This window comes from Somniosus microcephalus, unplaced genomic scaffold, assembly GCF_052327205.1.
Source record: "Somniosus microcephalus isolate GS21.2 unplaced genomic scaffold, FLI_Smic_1.0 unresolved_chr1, whole genome shotgun sequence".
Classification (NCBI taxonomy): domain Eukaryota; kingdom Metazoa; phylum Chordata; class Chondrichthyes; order Squaliformes; family Somniosidae; genus Somniosus; species Somniosus microcephalus.
This window is the reverse complement of record NW_028225179.1, coordinates 125,556,589-125,580,943: the sequence shown is the minus strand read 5'-3', so window position 1 is coordinate 125,580,943 and position 24,355 is coordinate 125,556,589. Positions and strand designations below refer to the sequence as shown.

The 24,355-nt window shown below is 51.2% G+C and overlaps 1 protein-coding gene across 4 annotated transcripts in view; it reads left to right on the top strand.

The window, feature by feature from the left end:
- The first annotated feature begins 9,700 nt into the window (after positions 1 to 9,700).
- Positions 9,701 to 24,355, top strand: part of LOC147095817 (uncharacterized) — a 48,080-nt gene continuing 33,425 nt past the window's right edge. For 2 of the 4 annotated variants that reach the window (XM_085974822.1, XM_085974818.1), the window contains exons 1-2: positions 9,703 to 9,964; positions 15,777 to 16,079. In XM_085974822.1, coding sequence (XP_085830948.1) covers positions 9,901 to 9,964; positions 15,777 to 16,079 — 367 coding nt within the window. In that variant the 5' untranslated portion in view covers positions 9,703 to 9,900. Of the gene's footprint in view, positions 9,965 to 10,130; positions 10,388 to 15,776; positions 16,080 to 24,355 lie in introns of those variants that run through there. The other 2 variants (XM_085974821.1, XM_085974824.1) reach the window with 2 other exon arrangements.

Genomic DNA, 24,355 nt, shown 5'->3' with positions numbered 1-24,355 from the left:
CAGTCAGACTAAGCCCTGCCCCTTGTGCCCAGGTGAGTGCAGTCAGACTAAGCCCCGCCTCCTGTGCCCAGGTGAGCTCAGTCAGACTAAGCCCTGATCCTTGTGCCCAGGTAAGTGCATAGAAACATAGAAGATAGGAGCAGGCGTAGGCCATTCGGCCCCTCGAACCTGTTCCGCCATTCAATGAGATCATGGCTGATCATCCAAACTCAGTACCCTGTCTCTGTCTTCTCCCCATATCCCTTGATCCCTTTATTCTTAAGAAATATATCTAACTCCTTCTTGAATACATTTAATGAATTGGCCTCAACTGCCTTCTGTGGCAGAGAATTCCACAGGTTCACCACTCTCTGGGTGAAGAAATTATTCCTCATCTCTGTCCTAAATGGCTTACCCCTTATCCTTAGACTGTGACCCCTGGTTCTGGACTCCCCCGCCATCGGGAACATCCTTCCTGCATCTAGTCTGTCTAGTCCTGTTAGAATTTTATAAGTTTCAATGAGATCCCCTCTCATTCTTCTAAACTCCAGCGAGTATATGCCCAATCGACCAAATCTCTCCTCATACGTCATTCCTGCCATCCCAGGTATCAGTCTGGTGAATCTTTGCTGCACTCCCTCCATGGCAAGAACATCCTTCCTCAGATAAGGTGACCAGAACTGCACACAATACTCAAGGTGTGGTCTCACCAAGGCCCTGTACAACTGCAGCAAGACATCCTTGTTCCTGTATTCGAACCCCCTCGCTACGAAGGCCAACATACCATTTGCCTTCTTAACCGCCTGCTGCACCTGCATGCTTAACTTCAGCGACTGGTGCACAAAGACACCCAGGTCTTGTTGCACTTCCCCTTCTCCCAATCTATTGCCATTCAGGTAATAATCTGACTTCCTGTTTTTGCCACCAAAGTGGATAACCTCGCATTTATCCACATTATACTGCATCTGCCATGCATCTACCCAATCACCCAACCTGTCCAAATCATACTGGAGTTTCTCGGCATCCTTCTTACAGCACACACGCCCACCCAGCTTTGTGTCACAGTGATTGCAGTCAAACTAAGCCCTGCCCCATGTCCAGGTGAGCTCAGTCAGACTAAGCCCCGCCCCCTGCACCCAGGTGAGCTCAGTCAGACTAAGCCATGCCCCCGTGTCCAGGTGAGCACAGTCAGACTAAGTCCCGCCCCCTGTGTCCAGGTGAGCTCAGTCAGACTAAGCCCCGCCCCCTGTGCCCAGGTGAGCTCAGTCAGACTAAGCCCCGCCCCCTGTGCCCAAGTGAGCTGTCAGACTAAGCCCCGCCCCTGTGTCCAGGTGAGCTCAGTCAGACTAAGCCCCGCCCCTTGTTTCCAGGTGAGCTCAGTCAGACTAAGCCCCGCCCCCCTGTGTCCAGGTGAGCACAGTCAGACTAAGCCCCGCCCCTTGTTTCCAGGTGAGCTCAGTCAGACTAAGCCCCGCCCCCTGTGTCCAGGTGAGCTCAGTCACAATAAACCCTGCCACCTATGCCCAGGTAAGTGCAGTCAGACTAAGCCCCATCCCCTGTGTCCGGGTGAGCCCAGTCAGACTAAGCCCCGCCTTCTATGCCCAGGTGAGTGCAGTCGGACTAAGCACTGCCCCCTATGCCCAGGTGAGCTCAATCAGACTAAGCCCCGCCCACTGTACCCAGGTGAGCTCTGTCAGATTAAGCCCCGCCCCGTGTCCAGGTGAGCTCAGTCAGACTAAACCCTGCCACCTATGCTCGGGTGAGCTCAGTCAGACTATGCCCCGTCCCCTGTGCCCAGGTGAGCTCAATCAGACTATGCCCCGTCCCCTGTGCCCAGGTGAGCTCAATCAGACTAAGCCCCGCCCCTTGTGCCCAGGTGAGTGCAGTCAGACTAAGCTCCGCCCCCTGTGCCCGGGTGAGCACAGTCAGACTAAGCTCCGCCCCCTGTGCCCGGGTGAGCACAGTCAAACTAGAAGCATAGAAAGTTACAGCATGGAAGGAGGCCATTTCGGCCCATCATATCCGCACCGGCCAACAAAGAGCTATCCAGCCTAATCCCACTTCCCAGCTCTTGGTCCGTAGCCCAGCAGATTACAGCATCCCAAGTGCACATCCAAGTCCTTTTTAAATGTGGTTAGTGTCTCTGCCTCTACCGCCCTTTTAGGCAGTGAGTTCCACACCCCCACAACCCTCTGGGTGAAGAAATTACCACTCAAATCCCCTATAAACTCTCCACCAATAACTTTAAATCTGTGCCTCCTAGTTTTTGATGCCTCTGTTAAGGGAAATATGTCCTTTCTATCCACTTTTTCTAGGCCCCTCATAATTTTATACATCTCAATAATGTCTCCCCTCAGCCCCTTCTGTTCCAAGGAAAACAAACCCAGTCTATCCAGTCTTTCCTCATAGCTAAGATTCTCCACTCCCAGCAACATCCTTGTAAATCTCCTCTGTACCCTTTCTAGTGCAATCACATCTCTCCTGTAATGCGGTGACCAGAACTGCACACAGTACTCTAGCTGAGGCATAACTGGCATTTTATACAGTTGAAGCATAACACCCGCTGCTCTTGTACTAAGCCCCGCCTCCTGTCCCCAGGAGAGCTCAGTCAGACTAAGCCCCGCCCCCTGTGTTCAGAGCTCAGTCAGACTAAGCCCTGCCCCCTGTACCCAGGTGAGCTCAGTCAGACTAAGCCCCGCCCCCTGTGTTCAGAGCTCAGTCAGACTAAGCCCTGCCCCTTGTGCCCAGGTGAGCTCAGTCAGACTAAGCCCCGCCCCTTGTGTCCAGGTGAGCTCAGACTAAGCCCTGCCCCCTGTGCCCAGGTGAACTCAGTCAGACTAAGCCCCGCCCCCTGTGTTCAGTGCTCAGTCAGACTAAGCCCCTCCCCTGTGCCCAGGTGAACTCAGTCAGACTAAGCCCCGCCCCCATGCCCAGGTGAGCTCAGTCAGACTAATTCCTGCCCCGTGCACAGGTGAGCTCAGTCAGACTTAGACCCGCCCCCTGTGCCCAGGTAAGCTCAGTCAGACTAAGCCCCGCCCCCCGTGACCAGGTGAGCTCAGTCAGACTAAGCCCGACCCCCTGTGTCCAGGTCAGCCCAGTCAGACTAAGCCCCGCCGCCTGTGCCCAGATGACCTCAGTCAGACTAAGCCCCGCCCCCTGTGCCCAGGTGCGCTCAGTCAGACTAAGCCCCGCCCCTTGTTTCCAGGTGAGCTGTCAGACTAAGCCCCGCCCCTTGTGCCCAGGTGAGCTCAGTCAGACTAAGCCCCGCCCCCTGTGCCCAGGTGCATGCAGTCAGACTAAACCCCGCCCCCTGTGCCCAGGTGAGCTCAGTCAGACTAAGCCCCGCCCCCTGTGCCCAGGTGCATGCAGTCAGACTAAGCCCCGCCCCTTGTGCCCAGGTGAGCTCAGTCAGACTAAGCCCCGCCCCCTGTGCCCAGGTGCGTGCAGTCAGACTAAACCCCGCCCCCTGTGCCCAGGTGAGCTCAGTCATACTAAGCCCCACCACCTGTGCCCAAGTGAGTGCTGTCAGGCTAAGCCCGCCCCCCATGCCCAGAGGAGCTCAGTCAGACTACACCCCGCCCCCTGTGAGCGCAGTCAGTCTAAGCCCCACCCCCTGTGCCCAGCTGATTGCTGTCAGATTAAGCCCCGCCCCAGGCTGTGCCAAGATGAGCTCAGTCAGACTAAACCCCGCCTCTGTAACCGGCTGAGCTGTCACTCTAAGCCCCGCCCCCCTGTGACCAGGTGACCAAAGTCAGACTAAGCTTTGCCCCCTGTGTCCAGGTCAGCTCAGTCAGACTAAACCCTGCCCCTGTACCCTGCTGAGCTGTCAGACTAAGCCCCGCACCCCTGTGACCAGCTGACCAAAGTCAGACTAAGCTCCGCCCCGTGACCAGGTGAGCACAGTCAGACTAAGCCCCGCCCCGTGTCCAGGTCAGCTTAGTCACACTAAGCCCCACCCCCTGTTCCCAGGTGAGCTCAGTCAGACTAAGCCCCGCCCCTTGGTTCCAGGTGAGCTCAGTCAGTCTAAGCCCCGCCCCCTGTGTCCAGGTGAGCTCAGTCAGACTAAGCCCCGCCCCTGTGCCCAGGTGAGCTCAGTCAGACTAAGCCCCGCCCCTTGGTTCCAGGTGAGCACTGTCAGGCTAAGCCCCGCCCCCTGTGCCCAGGTGAGCTCAGTCAGACTAAGCCTCGCCCCCTGTGCCCAGGTGAGCTCAGTCAGACTAAGCCCTGCCCCCTGTGTCCAGGTGAGCTCAGTCAGACTAAGCCCCGCCCCTGTGCCCAGGTGAGCTCAGTCAGACTAAGCCCCGCCCCTTGGTTCCAGGTGAGCTCTGTCAGGCTAGGCCCCGCCCCCTGTGCCCAGGTGAGCTCAGTCAGACTGAGCCCCACCCCTTGTGCCCAGCTGAGCTCTATCAGACTAAGCCCCACCCCTTGATTTAAGGTGAGCTCAGTCAGACTGAGCCCCACCCCTTGTGCCCATGTGAGCTCTATCAGATTAAGCCCCGCCCCTTGTTTTAAGGCAAGGTCAGTCAGACTAAGCCACGCCCCTTGTGCCCAGGTAAGCTCTATCAGACTTAGCCCCGCCCCTTGTTTTAAGGTGAGCTCAGTCAGACTGAGCCCCACCCCTTGTGCCCAGGTGCGCTCAGTCAGACTAAGCCCCGCCCCTTGTTTCCAGGTGAGCTGTCAGACTAAGCCCCGCCCCTTGTGCCCAGGTGAGCTCAGTCAGACTAAGCCCTGCCCCCTGTGCCCAGGTGCGTGCAGTCAGACTAAACCCCGCCCCCTGTGCCCAGGTGAGCTCAGTCATACTAAGCCCCACCACCTGTGCCCAAGTGAGTGCTGTCAGGCTAAGCCCACCCCCCATGCCCAGAGGAGCTCAGTCAGACTACACCCCGCCCCCTGTGAGCGCAGTCAGTCTAAGCCCTGCTCCCTGTGCCCAGCTGATTGCTGTCAGATTAAGCCCCGCCCCAGGCTGTGCCCAGATGAGCTCAGTCAGACTAAACCCCGCCTCTGTAACCGTCTGAGCTGTCACTCTAAGCCCCGCCCCCCTGTGACCAGGTGACCAAAGTCAGACTAAGCTTTGCCCCCTGTGTCCAGGTCAGCTCAGTCAGACTAAACCCTGCCCCTGTACCCTGCTGAGCTGTCAGACTAAGCCCCGCGCCCCTGTGACCAGCTGACCAAAGTCAGACTAAGTTCCGCCCCGTGACCAGGTGAGCACAGTCAGACTAAGCCCCGCCCCCTGTGTCCAGGTCAGCTTAGTCACACTAAGCCCCACCCCCTGTTCCCAGGTGAGCTCAGTCAGACTAAGCCCCGCCCCTTGGTTCCAGGTGAGCTCAGTCAGTCTAAGCCCCGCCCCCTGTGTCCAGGTGAGCTCAGTCAGACTAAGCCCCGCCCCTGTGCCCAGGTGAGCTCAGTCAGACTAAGCCCCGCCCCTTGGTTCCAGGTGAGCTCTGTCAGGCTAAGCCCCGCCCCCTGTGCCCAGGTGAGCTCAGTCAGACTAAGCCCCGCCCCTGTGCCCAGGTGAGCTCAGTCAGACTAAGCCCCGCCCCTTGGTTCCAGGTGAGCTCTGTCAGGCTAAGCCCTGCCCCATGTGCCCAGGTGAGCTCAGTCAGACTGAGCCCCACCCCTTGTGTCCAGGTCAGCCCAGTCAGACTAAGCCCCGCCCCCTGTGCCCAGGTGAGCTCAGTCAGACTGAGCCCCACCCCTTGTGTCCAGGTGAGCTCAGTCAGATTAAGCCCCGCCCCTTGTTTTCAGGTGAGCTCAGTCAGACTGAGCCACACCCCTTGTGCCCAGGTGAGCTCCATCAGACTAAGCCCCGCCCCTTGTGTTAAGGTGTGCTCAGTCAGACTGAGCCACACCCCTTGTGCCCAGGTGAGCTCCATCAGACTATGCCCCACCCCTTGTTTTAAGGTGAGCTCAGTCAGACTGAGCCCCACCCCTTGTGCCCATGTGAGCTCTATCAGACTAAGACCCGCCCCTTGTTTTAAGGTAAGGTCAGTCAGACTAAGCCCCGCCCCTTGTGCCCAGGTGAGCTCTATCAGACTTAGCCCCGCCCCTTGTTTTAAGGTGAGCTCAGTCAGACTGAGCCCCACCCCTTGTGCCCAGGTGAGCTCAGTCAGACTAAGCCCCGCCCCTTGTTTTTAGGTGATATCAGTCAGACTAAGCCCTGCCCCTTGTGCCCAGGTGAGTGCAGTCAGACTAAGCCCCGCCTCCTGTGCCCAGGTGAGCTCAGTCAGACTAAGCCCTGATCCTTGTGCCCAGGTAAGTGCATAGAAACATAGAAGATAGGAGCAGGCGTAGGCCATTCGGCCCCTCGAACCTGTTCCGCCATTCAATGAGATCATGGCTGATCATCCAAACTCAGTACCCTGTCTCTGTCTTCTCCCCATATCCCTTGATCCCTTTATTCTTAAGAAATATATCTAACTCCTTCTTGAATACATTTAATGAATTGGCCTCAACTGCCTTCTGTGGCAGAGAATTCCACAGGTTCACCACTCTCTGGGTGAAGAAATTATTCCTCATCTCTGTCCTAAATGGCTTACCCCTTATCCTTAGACTGTGACCCCTGGTTCTGGACTCCCCCGCCATCGGGAACATCCTTCCTGCATCTAGTCTGTCTAGTCCTGTTAGAATTTTATAAGTTTCAATGAGATCCCCTCTCATTCTTCTAAACTCCAGCGAGTATATGCCCAATCGACCAAATCTCTCCTCATACGTCATTCCTGCCATCCCAGGTATCAGTCTGGTGAATCTTTGCTGCACTCCCTCCATGGCAAGAACATCCTTCCTCAGATAAGGTGACCAGAACTGCACACAATACTCAAGGTGTGGTCTCACCAAGGCCCTGTACAACTGCAGCAAGACATCCTTGTTCCTGTATTCGAACCCCCTCGCTACGAAGGCCAACATACCATTTGCCTTCTTAACCGCCTGCTGCACCTACATGCTTAACTTCAGCGACTGGTGCACAAAGACACCCAGGTCTTGTTGCACTTCCCCTTCTCCCAATCTATTGCCATTCAGGTAATAATCTGACTTCCTGTTTTTGCCACCAAAGTGGATAACCTCGCATTTATCCACATTATACTGCATCTGCCATGCATCTACCCAATCACCCAACCTGTCCAAATCATACTGGAGTTTCTCGGCATCCTCCTTACAGCACACATGCCCACCCAGCTTTGTGTCACAGTGAGTGCAGTCAAACTAAGCCCCGCCCCATGTCCAGGTGAGCTCAGTCAGACTAAGCCCCGCCCCCTGCACCCAGGTGAGCTCAGTCAGACGAAGCCCTGGCCCCTGTGCCCAGGTGAGTGCACAGACTAAGCCCCGCCTCCTGTGCCCAGGTGAGCTCAGTCAGGCTAAGCAATGCCCCCGTGACCAAAGTCAGACAAAGCCCCGCCTCCTGTGCCCAGGTGAGCTCAGTCAGACTAAGCCCCGCCCCCTGTGTCCAGTTGAGCTCAGTCAGACTAAGCCCCGCCCCCTGTTTCCAGGTGAGCTCAGATTAAGCCCCGCCCCCTGTGTCCAGGTGAGCACAGTCAGACTAAGCCCCGCCCCCTGAGTCCCGGTGAGCTCAGTCAGACTAAGCCCCGCCCCCTGTGTCCAGTTGAGCTCAGTCAGACTAAGCCCCGCCCCCGTGTCCAGGTGAGCACAGTCAGACTAAGCCCCGCCCCCTGTGTCCAGGTGAGCTCAGTCAGACTAAGCCCTGCCCCCTGTGCCCAAGTTAGCTGTCAGACTAAGCCCCGCCCCTGTGTCCAGGTGAGCTCAGTCAGACTAAGCCCCGCCCCCTGTGTCCAGGTGAGCACAGTCAGACTAAGCCCCACCCCTTGTTTCCAGGTGAGCTCAGTCAGACTAAGCCCCGTCCCCTGTGTCCAGGTGAGCTCAGTCAGACTAAACCCTGCCACCTATGCCCAGGTGAGTGCAGTCAGACTATGCCCCGTCCCCTGTGCCCGGGTGAGCTCAGTCAGACTAAGCCCCGCCCTCTATGCCCAGGTGAGTGCAGTCAGACTAGCCACCGCTGCCTGTGTCCAGGTGAGTTCAGTCTGACTATGCCCGGCCCCTGTGTCCAGGTGAGCGCAGACAAAGCCCCGCCCATTGTGCCCAGGTGAGCTCAGCCAGACTAAGCACCGCCCCCTGTGCCTAGGTGTGCTCAGTCAGACTAAGCCCCGCCCTGTGACCAGGTGAGCTCATTCAAATGAAGCCCCTTCTCCTGTGCCCAGGTGAGCTCAGTCAGACGAAGCACCGCCCCTTGTTTCCAGGTGAGCTCAGTCAGACTAAGCCCCTTTCGCAGGTGCCCAGGTGAGCTCAGTCAGACTCAGCCCCGCCTCTTGTGCCCAGGTGATTGCAGCCAGACTAAGCCCCGCCCACACTGCCCAGGTATGCTCTGTTAGACTAAGCTCCAGCTCTTGTGCCCAGGTGAGTGCAGTCAGACTAAGCCCCACCCCCTGTGCCCAGTAGAGGTCTGTCATAGAATATAGAAGATAGGAGCAGGAGTAGGCCATTCGGCCCCTCGAGCCTGCTCCGCCATTCAATGAGATCATGGCTGATCATCCAAATTCAGTACCCTGTCCCTGCTTTCTCCCCATATCTCTTGATCCCTTTAGCCTTAAGAAATATATCTAACTCCTTCTTGAATATATTTAATAAGTTGGTCTCAACTGCCTTCTGTGGTAGAGAATTCCACAGGTTCACCAGTCTCTGGGTGAAGAAATTCCTCCTCATCTCAGTCCTAAATGGCTTACCCCTTATCCTTAGACTGTGACCCCTGGTTCTGGACTCCCCCGCCATCGGGAACATCGTTCCTGCATCTAGTCTGTCTAGTCCTGTTAGAATTTTATAAGTTTCAATGAGATCGCCTCTCATTCTTCTAAACTCTAGCAAATATAAGCCTAATCGACCCAATCTCTCCTCATACGTCATTCCTGCCATCCCAGGTATCAATCTGGTGAATCTTCGCTACACTCTCTCCATGGCAAGAACATCCTTCCTCAGATAAGGTGGCGAAAACTGCACACAATTCTCAAGGTGTGGTCTCACCAAGGCCCTGTACAACTGCAGCAAGACATCCTTGCTCCTGTACTCGAATCCTCTTGCTATGAAGGCCAACATACCATTTGCCATCTTAACCGCCTGCTGCACCAGCATGCTTACCTTCAGCAACTGGTGCACAAGGACACCCAGGTCTCGTTGTACTTTCCCTTTTCCCAATCAGTCAGGTTAAGTCTCGCCCCCTGTGTCCAGTCAGACTAAGCCCCGCCCCCTGTGTTCAGAGGCCGGTCAGACTAAGCCCCGCCCCCTGTGTTCAGAGCTCGGTCAGACTAAGCCCCGCCCCTTGTGGTCAGATCTGTCAGACTAAGCCCCGCCCCCTGTGTTCTGAGCTCGGTCAGACTAAGCCCCGCCCCCTGTGTTCAGAGCTCGGTCAGACTAAGCTCCGCCCCCTGTGTTCAGAGCACGGCCAGACTAAGCCCCGCCCCCTGTATTCAGACCACGGTCAGACTAAGCCCCGCCCCCTGTATTCAGAGCTCGGTCAGACTAAGCCCCGCCCCCTGTGTTCAGAGCTCAGTCAGACTAAGCCCCGCCCCCTGTGCCCAGTCAGACGAAGCCCCGCCCCCTGTGTCCAGGTGAGTTCAGACTAAGCCCCGCCCCCTGTGTGCAGTCAGACTAAGCCCCGCCCCTGTGCCCAGTCAGACTAAGCCCCGCCCCTGTGCCCAGTCAGACTAAGCCCCGCCCCCTGTGTCCAGGTGAGTTCAGACTAAGCACCGCCCCCTGTGTCCAGGTGAGTTAAGTCAGACTAAGCCCCGCTCCCTGTGTTGAGATTCAGCAACACCTGGTCTCCAGGAGAGTCTCGGCCGGGAGGAGCTCGACATCAAAATGCCGGATTCCGTGTCCTGAGAACCTGTGGTGACCGCGGATTAGTTTGTCTTTCGCCGGATGGCCCGTCAAGTTCTCCTTTGGCTGCTCGTCCTCCTGCTGCTCCGGCCTTGCGATCCCGATGGTGAGGAACTAAAGTGGGGAACGGGGTTATAAACGGGGAATGGCTGCACCGCAGGCTCCGGACCGTGGGCCCAAAATGGCGCCTGGAACTCCTTGTTTGGGGCCGAGGTGGTGGCGATAGATTGAGCCCAGTCACTGTGACCGGGCCGCAGGCTCCTGCCCCGGGGGCTGTGGGCGGGGGTCAATCCCGGTGTGGCAGGCCCTGTGACCGCGGCCTGGAAACGTAGACCCAAAATGGCGCTTGAAGCTTCCTGCAGCGGCCGGGAAGTCCCCGAGCGGGGCTGCTCCTGCCCTGGAGAAAGCCCGGGTTTTATCACATTCCCCAGCATAGAATTGTCGACACTTACGGCCCATCGTGTCCGTGCCGGCCGACAAAGAGCTATCCAGTCTAATCCCACTTCCCAGGGGTAATGGTTGTAAGAAGGTCAGTAACTCGGGGTGGAGTGGGGTGAGTGTCGTATATTGATTGCGAGTTTGACACCAGTAAATACAGTAATGTAATGTGCATTGCATTATTTGGAGTTAGCTGGGAAAGCAGCAGTCAGCCATTTTTTTTCCAATAAAGAGAACATCGTAGTTGGAAGCCTGTCTGCCTGGTTCTATGCTTGAATGCATTCATACAACATTGGCGACGAGGATAACGAACGGAATCATTTTAAGTTTTAGTTAGCTAGGATGGAGAAGACCGGCATTCAAAATTTTGCATGCTTCACTGAGCCAGCCACGTTGGGTCTAAGATGGACGAGGTGGTTAACGCCTTTTGAGCTTTACGCCGACGGCAAAGGACTCATTATCGACGATACCCCTACAGGTGCCACAGAGCAGAGGAGAAGAGCTCGACTTCTACACCTAGCAGGACCAGATGTCCAGGATATCTTTTCGACTCTACCGGACACAGGAGAGCCAGCAGACTACACGGCGGCAGTTAGTGCTTTGAATCACTGCTTCGTGCCCCAGGTCAACGCATTTGCTAGACAGACTTTTCATAAGTTGTCCCAGAAGGCAGGTGAGACTGCAACAATTTGCTACTCGCTTGCGGCTGCTAAAGACTGTGCTTTTGGGGGAATGCCGATAATCAAATAAGAGACGCTATCCTGAGTAGGTGCACGTCCACCTATGTGCGGAGGAAATTGCTAGAGGAAGGGCATGATTTAACGCTCGCCTGCACTTTACAATTGGCCTCACAATGTGAAAATGTCGAGGAGCAGATGTCAGCCATGTCATGTAGAGAGAAGGCGGAGACAGATACTGTTCATCGTGTTACACAGAAAAGAGGGTATTATGCGAAAAGCTTGACTGAGAAACCAAAGGGGAATGGCGATAGGAACGAAAGAAAATATTACAGATGTGGACACGCAGACCACATGGGCAGAGATCCGAAATGCCCAGCACACAGACAAACGTGTCATAAGTGCAAGGGAAAGGATCATTTCTCCAAAGTATGCCGCACAAAGGGTACAAAAACACAGTGTGAACAATGTAGAGGAACAAAATGACTTTGCATTTGCTGTTACTAGAAATAACGTGACCGAGAGACTTACCTTTTGTGTGGGGGGAGTAAACCTGAGTGTTAATTGATTCAGGGGCAACTAATAATGTCATAGATGAGAATACATGGAAAGGATTAAAGTCAGAACACATTAAGTGTCAGTCACATGTTCCTAAGACAGCGAGAAAGTTATTCTCTTATGCTTCTAGCCGACCACTCAGTTAAAGGTGTATTCACATGTGGGATTACAATGGGTAAGAGAACTGAGCAGGCGGAGTTCATTGTGGTTAAAGGCCATGGAGAGCCGTTGCTAGGAAGGGAGACAGCCATGAAACTGGGAGTTTTAAAAATAGGTGCAGATGTCTCAGCTGTGGTAGATGTAAGACAGCTACTAGAACAGCGGTATCCAAAGGTGTTCCAGGGAGTAGGAAGGCTGAACACAAAACAGATCAGTTTGTATATCGACCCACAAGTGAAGCTTGTGGACCAGCCACTCGGGCGTATACCATTCAACTTAAGGGGGGCAGTCGAGACCAAAATAAAACAACTGAGGGACATGGACATTATCGAACCTGTAACTGGGTCCCACCCCATGGGTAAATCCTGTGGTTATTGTACCAAAAGCGGATAAGGATGTAAGGTTATGCCTAGACATGAGATGAGCAAACCAGGCAATAGTGAGGGAACGATATCCAATCCCCACTGTTGATGAGATACTCCAAGGTATGAACGGCTCGACGGTGTTTAGTAAGCTAGACCTGAAATGGGGTTATCACCAGCTAGAACTGACCCCATAGTCACGAGAAATCACAACGTTTGCAGTACATAACGGAGTATACAGGTACAAGAGGCTGATATTTGGTGTATTTTCAGCTAGTGAGCAATATCAGCACGAGATAGCTAACGCCTTAGCTGGAATAGAGGGTGTTGAAAACATCTCGGACGACATTATCATGCATGCACACGACCAGGAAACGCACGACAGACGCCTGCACGCTGTCATGACCAGACTAATGGAAAGTGGACTGACACTAAACTCAGAGAAGTGCCAATTCAACATGGACCAATTGATTTTCATGGGAATCCTGTTGTCTGAAAAGGGCATCGGACCAACAGCAGAGAGAGTGCGAGCGGTGGCAGAAGCTCGGGGACCAGAGAATGCTACAGAGGTGAGGAGTTTCTTGGGACTCGTTGGGTACAGTAGCAGATTCATCCCGCAGTTTGCAATGCTATCGGAGCCACTGCGACACCTGACGAGAAAGGACACACCATTTAAATTTGGATCACAACAGACAGTGTCATTCAGTGCACTCAAGGAAGAGTTGGCCAGAGCCGGCACTTTAGCATATTTTGATAAGGACGCACCAACCAAGGTGATAGCAGATGCCAGTCCTGTAGGTTTAGGAGCAGTACTAGTTCAGGACCAACAGGGACAAGAGGTGCCAATATGCTATGTAAGTCTGAGTTTAACAGACTGAGAGGAAATACTCTCAAACAGAGAGAGAGGCCTTAGCTCTTGTATGGGCTTGTGAAAGGCTGCATCCATATGTGTATGGCCGAAAATTTAACTTGGTAACTGACCATAAGCTATTACAAGTGATCTACGGCCCACACTCTAAACCCTGTGCCCGCATAGAGAGATGGGTACTTAGATTACAGCTGTACGATTTTAAGGTGAGACACATTCCAGGCAAGCAAAACATTGCAGACCCACTGTCACGATTGCTGGGGGAGACAGCAAAACAGGAGAGACATTTTCATGGCTCAGATGAATACGTGAGATTTGTAGCTGTGAGTGCGACACCAAAAGCACTCATTACTAGAGAGGTGGAGGAAGCCTCTGCTACCAACCCAGAGCTGATTAAGGTATGGAAGGCAATCACAAACGGACATTTTGAGAACTGTAAAGCTTATGCAGCAATTGCAAATGAGCTGTGCGTAGTGGGGTACCTAGTTCTTCGGGGAACACGCATCGTGCTACCCACCGTGTTACATGCACGAGCCCTGGTGTTAGCACATGAAGGACACTTGGGAATAGTTGGAACAAAGCAACATCTCCGATCCAAGGTTTGGTGGCCTGGCATGGACAAGGCAGCTGAAAAACATTAAAGCGTGCCACGGCTGTCAGATAGTAGCCAGACCCGACCCACCTGAACCGTTGAGACCAACACCATTACCGGAGGGCCCCTGGCAGGATGTAGCTATAGACTTACTGGGACCCTTGCCATCCAACCACTCCATTCTTGTGGTAGTTGATTATTATAGTCGCTACTATGAATATGACATCATGACCTCCACAACAACAGAGAAGGTTATTGATAGTTTAGAGTCAATCTTCAGCCGTCATGGTTTGCCAATCACCTGTAAATCTGATAATGGTCCCCAATTCAGAACTGAATTATTCAAAGAATACTGTGAAAACAACGGGATCAAACGCCTGAAAACGACAGCAAAATGGGCTCAGGTTAACGGAGAAGTCGAGCGCCAGAATGCATCACTGATGAAGAGAATCAGAATTGCTCAGTCGGAAGGACTAGATTGGAAACATGAACTTAGAAAATATGTGACTGTGTACAGGAGCATTGACCATGCCACGACAGGAAAGAGCCCGGCAGAGCTGCTCTTTAAATGGAAAATGAGAGGAAAGCTGCCAGACATCAGAGTCACGCGCAGACATGGAATGCAGAACAAAAAGGCAAGTCCAAACTGTACGCAGATGAACAGCGGAGAACACAATACTCAGAGGTGGAAGTTGGCGACACGGTGCTGGTACGGCAGGACAAAGTGGACAAGTTCACCACTCCTTTTAATGCCACACCCCACAAAGTTTTGAGTAAAACAGGGAGTCAAGTAGCAGTGGAATCTCCAGAAGGAGTACGCTACTCGAGAAACACTACGTTTGTGAAGAAATACAGAACCAATGGACCAAAGGAGACACTCCATGAGCAGGAGGAAACACAAGGGACTGAGGACAGTATAGTCGACCCTGACACACATACCACTGTGACACAGGCAATACCCACTGACACCAACATGTCAGGCATACCCAATACAGCCAGACCTCAAAGGGTTAAAAGAAAAACCCCAAAGACTATCTGATTATGTCACAACATAAACTGTGCGAGAACTGCATGGGTGATGTTAAATGTTTAAACCTGGGAATTATTTAGTTGTGTGGTAAGATACAAGTTTGTAAAAAGTTTATAAACCAAATAAGTTATGCAGTGTTATTGTAAGCAACTGTTTGTAAACTGCAAGTTTGTTTCCAAGGAAAAGGGGGATGTCGTGTATTGATTGCGAATTTGACACCAGTCAATGCGGTAATGTAATGTGCATTGCATTATGGGAATTACCCGGGAAAGCGGCAGTCAGCCATTTTACCAATAAAGAGAATATCGTAGTTAGAAGCCTGTCTGCCTGGTTATATGCTTGAATGCGTTCATACAACAGTGAGGAGGAGAGGTGGTCACGGTCCCAGGGTGGAGTGGGGCGGCGGGGAGAAGGGAGAAAGCTGGGGCCCTGGGGCGGCGGGGAGAAGGGAGAAAGCCGGGGCCCTGGGGCGGCGGGGAGAAGGGAGAAAGCCGGGGCCCTGGGGCGGCGGGGAGAAGGGAGAAAGCCGGGGCCCTGGGGCGGCGGGGAGAAGGGAGAAAGCCGGGGCCCTGGGGCGGCGGGGGCTGGTGGGGTATAAGGTCAGGTCTCTGGGGGACGGGAGAGAGAGAAGGTCAGGGCCCCAGGTTTTGTGTGTGTGTGTGTGTGGTGGGGTGAAAGGTGAAGGTCAGGGGATGGGAGAGAAAATCAAGGCCTCGGATTTGTGGGTTGCGGGGAGAAGGTAGGGGCCTTGGGGTGAGGGAGTGGAAGGGCAGGGCCCTGGGGTGGGGGAGGTAAATGAAATGGCCCCGGGATGGGGAAAGAGAAGTCAGGATCTTGTTGGAGAGGGGAAAGGTCAGGAACCTGTTCGGGGTGTGGGGGACGCTCGGGAACTCGGGGACGGGGAGAAGCTCCTAACCCGCGAGTGTGAGCTGTCTGTTCTCTGAAAGCAGTGCTGTGAGCTGTGTCTGGAGCCTGGCAGTCAGAATGAATGGCTCCAGTTACACATTGCAAAGTACTTGATTACTCAGGCAGGCAGTTTCGAGCTACTCATTCCAAACAAACTGCTGGGTGTGTCGTGTCCTTCAAGTGGACCAATCAGAACTTTGGTGTTGTAAATACTCATGAGCATATCTGCTGGCACAACGTTTACAATTTTTCTTCACATTTGCTGCTGCATTTCAGTGTTTTACTGCCACAGTTTAAATGATTACATTTGCTTTTTTATGTCTATCAGCTGGAATGAAAGCAGTGTTTGGTGTGGTTGGTTCATCAGTTTTACTGGATCCTGAATACGGAGCTGATCTGAGCAACAGTGAAATACTGTGGGAGTTCACCGCAAGCAACAAAAGTGCTGTTACTATTTTGGATTACAAATCAAATCTCTATAAAGCGAAACCAAATGAAGATTTCAAATCTCGTTTATATTTTAATACATCCAATGGGTCTCTGAGGGTAAACAATTTAAAACCCAGCGATGAAGGAGTTTATACCATCGCTGTAGATGCACAAAAGATAAGAATAGATTTGCAGCTCATTGGTAAGTGTTTTCAATACTTGGTAGACTTTGAGAGGGAGACGAGGGGAGGAGAGGGACGACAGGAGACAAGGGGTTGGGTGGGATGACAGGAGATGAGTGGGCGGGTGGGAGACAAGGGGCGAGGGACAATGGGGGAGGGGCGGGTGGGAGACGGGTGAGGGAGAAGAGGGGAGATGGGGCGGGGGGGGTAGACTAGAGGGGCAGGGGAGTGGCGATGAGAGGGGTGGGAGGAGGGAGTGAAGAATATGGAATAGAGTTTATTGATGACTGTATGAATGATCAGTTTAACCAGACAAGAGTGGCTTTCCGGCTTGAAGTTCTATCTTTCGTGCCCTCTGAAGACCTGTTGAAAACCATGCTCTTTTGTACATCAAAGGTATCACCACACTTTAGGAAGGATGTGAAGGCCCTTGAGAGGGTGCCGAGGAGATTTACCAGAATGGTTCTGGGGATGGAGGATCTTAGCTACAAGGACAGCTTGGAGAAGCTGGATTTGTTTTCATTAGATCAAATGAGGTTGAGGGGTGATTCGATAGAGGTGTACAAGATTATGACTGGTTTGGATAGGCTAGACGGGGAAAGGCTGTACCCACTAGTTGATGGTATAAGGACTAGGGGACACAGATTTAAAGTTTTGGGCAAGAGATATAGGGGGGAGGTGAGGGAAAACTTTTTTACACAGCGAGTGGTGATAACCTGGAATTCACTGCCGACGGACGTGGTGGAAGCGGAGACACTCAATGTTTTCAAGGGGAGACTAGATAGGCACTTCAAGGAAATAAACTTGCAGGGCTACGGGGATAGAGCGGAGGAATGGGACTGACTGGATTGCTCTGCAGAGAGTAGGCATGGACTCGATGGGCCAAATGGCCTCCTTCTGTGCTGTTATGGCCCTATGACTCTGTGTTATAGATAAGACTTCCTGACGTATCTATTCTCAAACATTTGTTGTTTACTCGAAAGCTCCTTCCTTTAAATAATACTTCCTGATGGCGAGGTGAGCTCAGTCAGACTAAGTCCCGCCCCCTGTGCCCAGGTGAGCAGTCAGACTAAGCCCCGCCCCCTGTGCCCAGGTGAGCGCAGTCAGACTAAGCCCCGCCCCCTGTGCCCAGGTGAGCGCAGTCAGACTAAGCCCCGCCCCCTGTGCCCAGGTGAGCTCTCCGACTAAGCCCCGCCCCCTGTGCCCAGGTGAGCTCAGTCAGAATGGATAAATAGTAAAGATTTGCAGCTCATTCAAGTAGTTTCAATATTTTGTAGACTTTGAAAGTGATGCAACAAAAACAAAAATCTTTCGAAGGGTGGTCGTGGGGAGAAGTGGATAGAATCAGGATTGAGGTTAAATGCCCCTTTTTGGAATTTCAGACCATGCTGCCAGCGGGGGTCCTTGGTGTAGTATGTCTTTAAAATGCTACAAATGAGCTAAATACAGCGGCCAGCCGGGCTGGGAGATGTAGCTTGGAATTCAGACAGAGTCTCTGGACAAGCTGGAACAGTGTAAGACTCCAGTGATGGTTCGCACTTAATTGCTGCCGTGACAACTGTTTTTGTAGAATTCCAAGTTGGGCTGGTGGATTCTGCCCCCTGGGGGGAGTAGTCAGTGTTAGTAAAGCGTCACTGCTCTCAGGCTGACAGAAGAAATTGTGGAACTGCAGGGAGAGAGAAAGCAGGGAACTACAGGCCAGTTAGCCTGACATCAGTCGTTGGGAAAATACTGGAATGTATTATTAATGAAGTAGTAACAGGGCACTTTGACTCTGCCTAATTATATTATGATTTTCTATGTGGAAATCGTGTTTAACAAATTTATTTTAGTTTTTTGAGAATGTAACTAGCAGGATAAAGGGGAACCAGTGGCTGTTGTATATTTGGATTTCCAAAAGACATTCGATAAGGGGTCACATAAAAGGTTGTTATGCAAGATAAGGTTTCATGGAGTTGGGGTAATATATTAGCATGGAAAGAGGATTGGTTAATGGACATAAAACAGAGAGTAGGGACAAACGGATCATTTCTGGTTGGCAGATTGTAACTAGTGGGGTGCCGCAAGGATCAGTACTTGTGCCTCAGCTATTCACAATCTATATTAATGACTTAGATGAGGGGACCGAGTGCAATGTATCCAAGTTTGCTGACGATACAAAGCTAGGTGGAAAAATAAGCTGTGAGGAGGGCGCAAAGAACCTGCAAAGGGATATAGACAGGTTAAGTGAGTGGACAGTAAGGTGGCAGATGGAGTATAATGTGGGGAAATGTGAGGTTATTCACTTTGGTATGAAGAATAGAAAAACAGTATATTTTTAAATGATAAACTATTAAATGTTGGTGTTCCGAGAGATTTAGGTGTCCTCGTACAGGAAAGACAAAGTTAGCATGCAGGTACAGTAAGCAATTGGGAAGGCGAATGGCATGTTGGCCTTTATTGCAAGGGGGTTGGAGTATAAGAGTAAGGAAGTCTTACTACAATTGTACAGGGCCTTGGTGAGACCACACCTGGAGTACTCTGCAGTTTTGGTCTCCTTATCTGAGAAAGGACAAGCCTTAGAGGCAGTGCAACAAAGGTTCACTAGATTGATTCCTGGGATGAAAGGGCTGTCCTATGATGAGAGTTTGTGTAGAATGGACCTATACTCTCTGGAGTTTAGAAGAATGAGAGGGGATCTCATTGAAACATACAAGATTCTGAGGGGGGTTGACAGGGTAGATGCTGAGAGGTTGTTTCCCCTGACTGGAGAGTCCAGAACTAGAGGGCACAGTCTCAGGATAAGGGGTTGGCCAGTTAAGACTGAGATGAGGGGGAATTTCTTCACTCGGAGGGTTGTGAATCTTTGGAATTCTCAACGCCGAAGGGCTGTGAATGCTGAGTCGTTGAGTATATTCAAGGCTGAGATCGATAGATTTTTGTACTCTCGGGGAATCGAGGGATATGGGGTTCGGGCGGGAATATGGAGACCAAAACTGCAGAGTAGTCCAGGTGTGGTCTCAACAAAGTACTGTACAATTGTAGAATCATAGAAATTTACAGCACAGAAGGAGGCCATTCGGCCCATCTTGTCCGTGCCGGCCGACAGAGCTATCCAGCCTAATCCCACTTTCTAGCACTTGGTCCGTAGCCTTGTAGGTTACAGCACTTCAAGTGCATATCCAAGTACTTTTTAAATGTGATGAGGGTCTCTGCCTCTTCCACCCTTTCAGGCAGTGAATTCCAGACCCCCACAACCCACTGGGTGAAAAAAATTCTCCACTCCCCTCTCAACCTCCAACCAATTACTTTAAGTAAGGGTTGTACTGAGGATATTTACGAGACCTGGCCCCTTTTGGGCTATCCCGGATCAGGCGTATTTCTCAGATGTTCACTTTAAACTAAAGTTTGAGGTAGCCGGATCCTAAAGACGCTTAACTGAGTCTAAAGGTCCGAGCTATCTCTCCCTAAAGGAAAGGAGCAACCCGAGAATGTTACCATTCTCCAGATAGCACTTTTAATAAGTTTAGCTAGACTGTAATGTCCCGGATATTATGTGGGTCCGGAGATCTCCTTCAGAAATGTACCTCTCCACTAAAGAGTGTACAGAGATTGGGTTCGTGAGTTATTGATACAGAAGACTTATGTAAGACAATTCTAAAAATTTATAGAAATTTATTAAAAGAACCGACATGCAATTTACAGTTGGTGAATCAGTCAATCGCAACATTAACAGTTCTAAAAAGAGAAAAAATGCAATTTTTTTAACAGAGAATCTTACTTTTAAATCTTAACTTTGCTACAGTATATTCATCAATATCAAAATACCTTTGATCACCGAGATAGAGTGGAAGACCACAGAGCCACCTCTGTGGTTGAGAATCGCTTTGCCCGATTAAAGCGAGGCTGATATCCCTTTTGAAACTTCAATATTTATACCCTTTTTCAGTTGTATCCCTTAAGGTTTCTGCTGATCCCAGTTAATTATCACTATTCATCTTTCTGCTGACCTCTTGCAATTCTTACTGTTACATCGGCAAGTTATTGGGAGTTTTTACCATATAGGTGTGAAGGCAGATGTCCCTTATTTCACATGTCATCTTTACGAGGGCAGATGTTACTTATCTTATGTGCCACCTTGAAGAGGAATAATTTAAATTACTTATCCAGGGTTGACCATTGTTCTGTTCCCAAAAGGCCAGCTACTCGGAGCCACCCATTCTTCTGTTTCAATAAGGTTATTTATTCAGGGTCAACAACTTGTCCTATTTCAGTAGTCCGAATTCTTTCACAGCAATTTCATAGTTAGGTTTCTAAATTTCCAAACCCAGTTTGTCATGTTTTAAAGAATTTATAAGGTAGAGTTCCTTATAAGGTACTCTTCTGGGTTAACCACTGTCTTATCTGAACAAGGCCAGAATTCCTTCATAAGATAGTATATTTTTCTAGAAAGGCTATATAGTATATTCCTTCACAGTACAGGGCTGAGTTGTGGTCGCCGATCAGCCGTGATCTTATTGAATGGCGGAGCAGGCTCGAGGGGCCGTATGGAATGCTCCTAATTCTTATGTTAGGACATTCTGCCCTGGGCTGAAGGTCATAACTCTGGAGTTCAGTTTCTTACAGCCAGTAGTTGTGCAGAAAATCAGATCATTCTGAAGATGCCAGTAGAATAGTGTGGGGAGTTTACTGCAAAGCGCAGCATTGCTCAGTGGAATAATTGGGTTTTCATTCCAGCTGATGCTCTTTAGTTCATTTCTGTCTGAAAAATAAAGCAGCTTCATGATTCATATCAGGCGTCATCTTGTGTTTGGGAAGATTGGAGAGGACGTGAGCTCATAATAACATAAGAACACAAGAAATAGGAGCAGGAGTCGGCCATACGGCCCCTCGAGCCTGCTCCGCCATTCAGTAAGATCATGGCTGATCTTCTACCTCATCTCCACTTTCCCGAACTATCCCCATATCCCTTGATTTAGTATCCAAAAATCTATTCATCTCTGTCTTGAGTGTACTCAATGACTGAGCATCCACAGCCCTCTGAGTTAGAGAATTCCAAAGATTCACAACCCTTTGAGTGAAGAAATTTCTGCTCATCTCAGTTCGAATTGGTCGACCCCTTATTATGAGACTGTGATCCCCTAGTCCCCAGCCAGGGGAAACAGCCTATCAAGCCCTGTAAGAATTTTATGTTTCAATGAGATCACACCTCATTCTTCTAAACTGTACAAAATATTGGCCTAGTCTACGCAATCTCTCCTCATAGGACATTCTCCCCATCCCAGGAACCAGTCTGGTGAACCCTCATTGCACTCCCTCTATGGCAAGTGTATCATTCCTTGGGTAAGGAGACCAAAACTGTACACAATACTCCAGGTGTGGTGTCACCAGGGCCCTATATAATTGCAGTAAGACTTCTTTACTCTTGTACTCAAATCCTCTTGTAATAAAGGCCAACATACCATTTGCTTTCCTAATTGCTTGCTGTACCTGCATGTTAACTTTGTGATTCGTGTACAAGGACACCCAGGTCGCTCTGAATACCAACATTTCCCAATCTCTTACCATTTAAAAAATATTCTGCTTTCCTATTTTTCCTACCAAAGTGGATTACTTCATATTTCTCCACATTATACTCCATCTGCCATGTTCTTGCCCACTCACCTACCCTGTCTATATCCCCTTGCAGCCTCTTTACGTCCTCCTCGCAACTTACTTTCCCACCCAGCTTTATATCGTCAGCAAACTTGGATACGTTACACTTGCGCCCCTCATCCAAGTCATTGATATAGATTGTAAATAGCTGAGGCCCTAGCACTGTACAGAAGACATAAACTATCCAGTTCAGGTTGTAGGAGGGTGCTGTTGTTACACCCCAAGTTATGGTATTACAAGTAGATATAAGGCAGTCAGAGTCAACTCTGACAAAATCATGTGTTCAGTCCACTTACAAGAGTGACTGATGGTTAATGATTTTAAATTAGTGATTCTCCCGTCACTGCCCTCCCTAACTAGAGGAAATCATCTTTCCCCATTAATTCCATCATCTTTAACAAAATTCTGAATATCTCCTCTTAGCTGATTCTTTTCCTGTGGCATAAATGCCAGACTCTCCAGTCCCAGGGCTTGTATTCTCGAGTATAGAAGATTGAGGGGTACTCTGATCTACATGTTTTAAATGTTAATGGATGTGATAGGGTAAATATGGAAAAACTATTTCCTCTGGGGGGGATTCAGGAACAAGGGGACCTAATCTTAAAAGTAGCTAGGCCACTCTCAGGAATGCGATTAGAAAGTACTTTTCTACACAAAGGTTGGTAGAAATCTGGTACTCTCTCTCCCCTACAAGGTGATGGATGCTGGGACAATTGGAGCTTTCCAGACTGAGATCGATCATTTTTTTTAGGGAAGAGTATCAAGGGAAATGGAGCGAAAGTGGGAAAATGGAATCGAGGTGCAGATCAGTAGTGATCTAATTGAATGGCATAGCAGGCTCAAGGGGCTGAATGGCCTACTTCTGTTTCTGAGTTTCTCCTCGTACTATAGTTTCTCATTGCCAGTGTCATCCTTTTGAATCCAGGCTGTACCCGCTCCATGGCTTTAATGTCCTTTCTTAATGGAATGCTCAAAACTGCACCAGTGCTCTGTAGTCTAATTATTGCCATGTATAAACTTATCATGACCTCCTTGCTCTTTCATTCTGTGACTTTATTTATAGGACCCAAATATTATTGGCCTTTTTTCATGGCTTTACCTCCCTGCACTTCCAAGAAATTATGTATTTGCATCCAGATCTCTGTTCCTTGGCACCATCAGTGCCTTTGAATTGCGTGTATAATCCGATTGCTTGTTTTTCATCCCAACATGAATTATCTTGTCCCTTTTCACGTAAAATTGCATCTGTCTGTCCATTCTGCAAACCTGTTTATGTCCTCCAAAAATCTTCAATAGTCCACCTTGCTGTTTGTCCACCTCAACCTAGTTTTGAGTCATCATCAAATGTCAATAATGTGCTCCCTGTGCCCAAGCCCAAACCATCTATGTTTAGTGGAGCCAGAACCAAGCAACACCCCATTACCCTTAACCCTTATACAATAGCAAAATACTGTGGATGCTGGAAATCTGAAATAACAACAGAAAATGCTGGAAATACTCAGCAGGTCAGGCAGCATCCGTGGACCTTCTCCCTCTCCCGGGTTCCTGACCTTCTCCCCCCTGCCCTCTCCCACCTTGGGTGCCTGACCTTCTCCCCCTGATGAAGGGTCCCAGACCTGAAATGTTAACTCTGTTTCTCTCTCCACGGATGCTGCCCACCCTTAACCCTTAGTTTCCTGTCATCGAACCTATTCTGTGTGGTCACAACTATTTGCAACACCAGATTTCTGATTGGTCCCCTTGAGAACAAGACACATTGGAATGTGTAATTAGATCCTGCCTAAGTAATCAAGTACTTTGCAATGTGTAATTTGAACCATTCATTCTGACAGCCAGGTTCCAGACAGCTCACAGGGAACAGACAGGGCTCACCCTCGTGAGCTAGGACCTTCTCCCCCTCCCTGCGCACCCCCCCCCCCAATCCCCCAAGAAAGCTGCTGTCCCCCCAACATGTTCCCAACCTTCACCCGCCCAACCCCAGAGTTTCTGACCTTTTCCCTCCCCAACAAGTTCCTGACCTCAACCCCCCCCGCAAAGTTCCTGACCTTCTCCCCCTCCCAGATTCCTGACCACCTCCCCGCCCCCCCCCCCCCGCCCTCTCCCACCTTGGGTGCGGGGCCTTCTCCCCCTGCCCATGTTCTTGACCTTCCCATCCCCCTCGGGTTCCTGATCTTCTCCCCCTGCCAAAGTACCTGACCTTTTCCCTCCGCCCCACCCCCCCCCCTAATTACAGTTCGTGACCTCCCCCTGCCCAACTGGATCACATTCTTCCCGCATCGCCACTGTGCTCTCAGTGCGCATTACCACCCCAACAGGTCCCTGACTGGCCCCCTCCCCCAGGCTCCTTACCAGACCTGGCCCCCTCCCCCAGGCTCCTGACCTGGCCCCCTCCCCCAGGCTCCTGACCTGAACCCCTCCCCCAGGCGCCTGACCTGAACCCCTCCCCCAGGCGCCTGACCTGACCTGACCCCCCCTCCCCTGGGCTCCTGACCTGACACCCCCTCCCCCCTCCCCCTGGGCTCCTGACCAGACCTGACCCCCTCCCCTGGGTTCCGCTCCAGACCTGACCCCCTCCCCTGGGCTCCTGACCTGACCCCCCCCCCCCCCGGGGCTCCTGACCTGACCCCCCCCCCCCCCCCCCCGGGGCTCCTGACCTGACCCC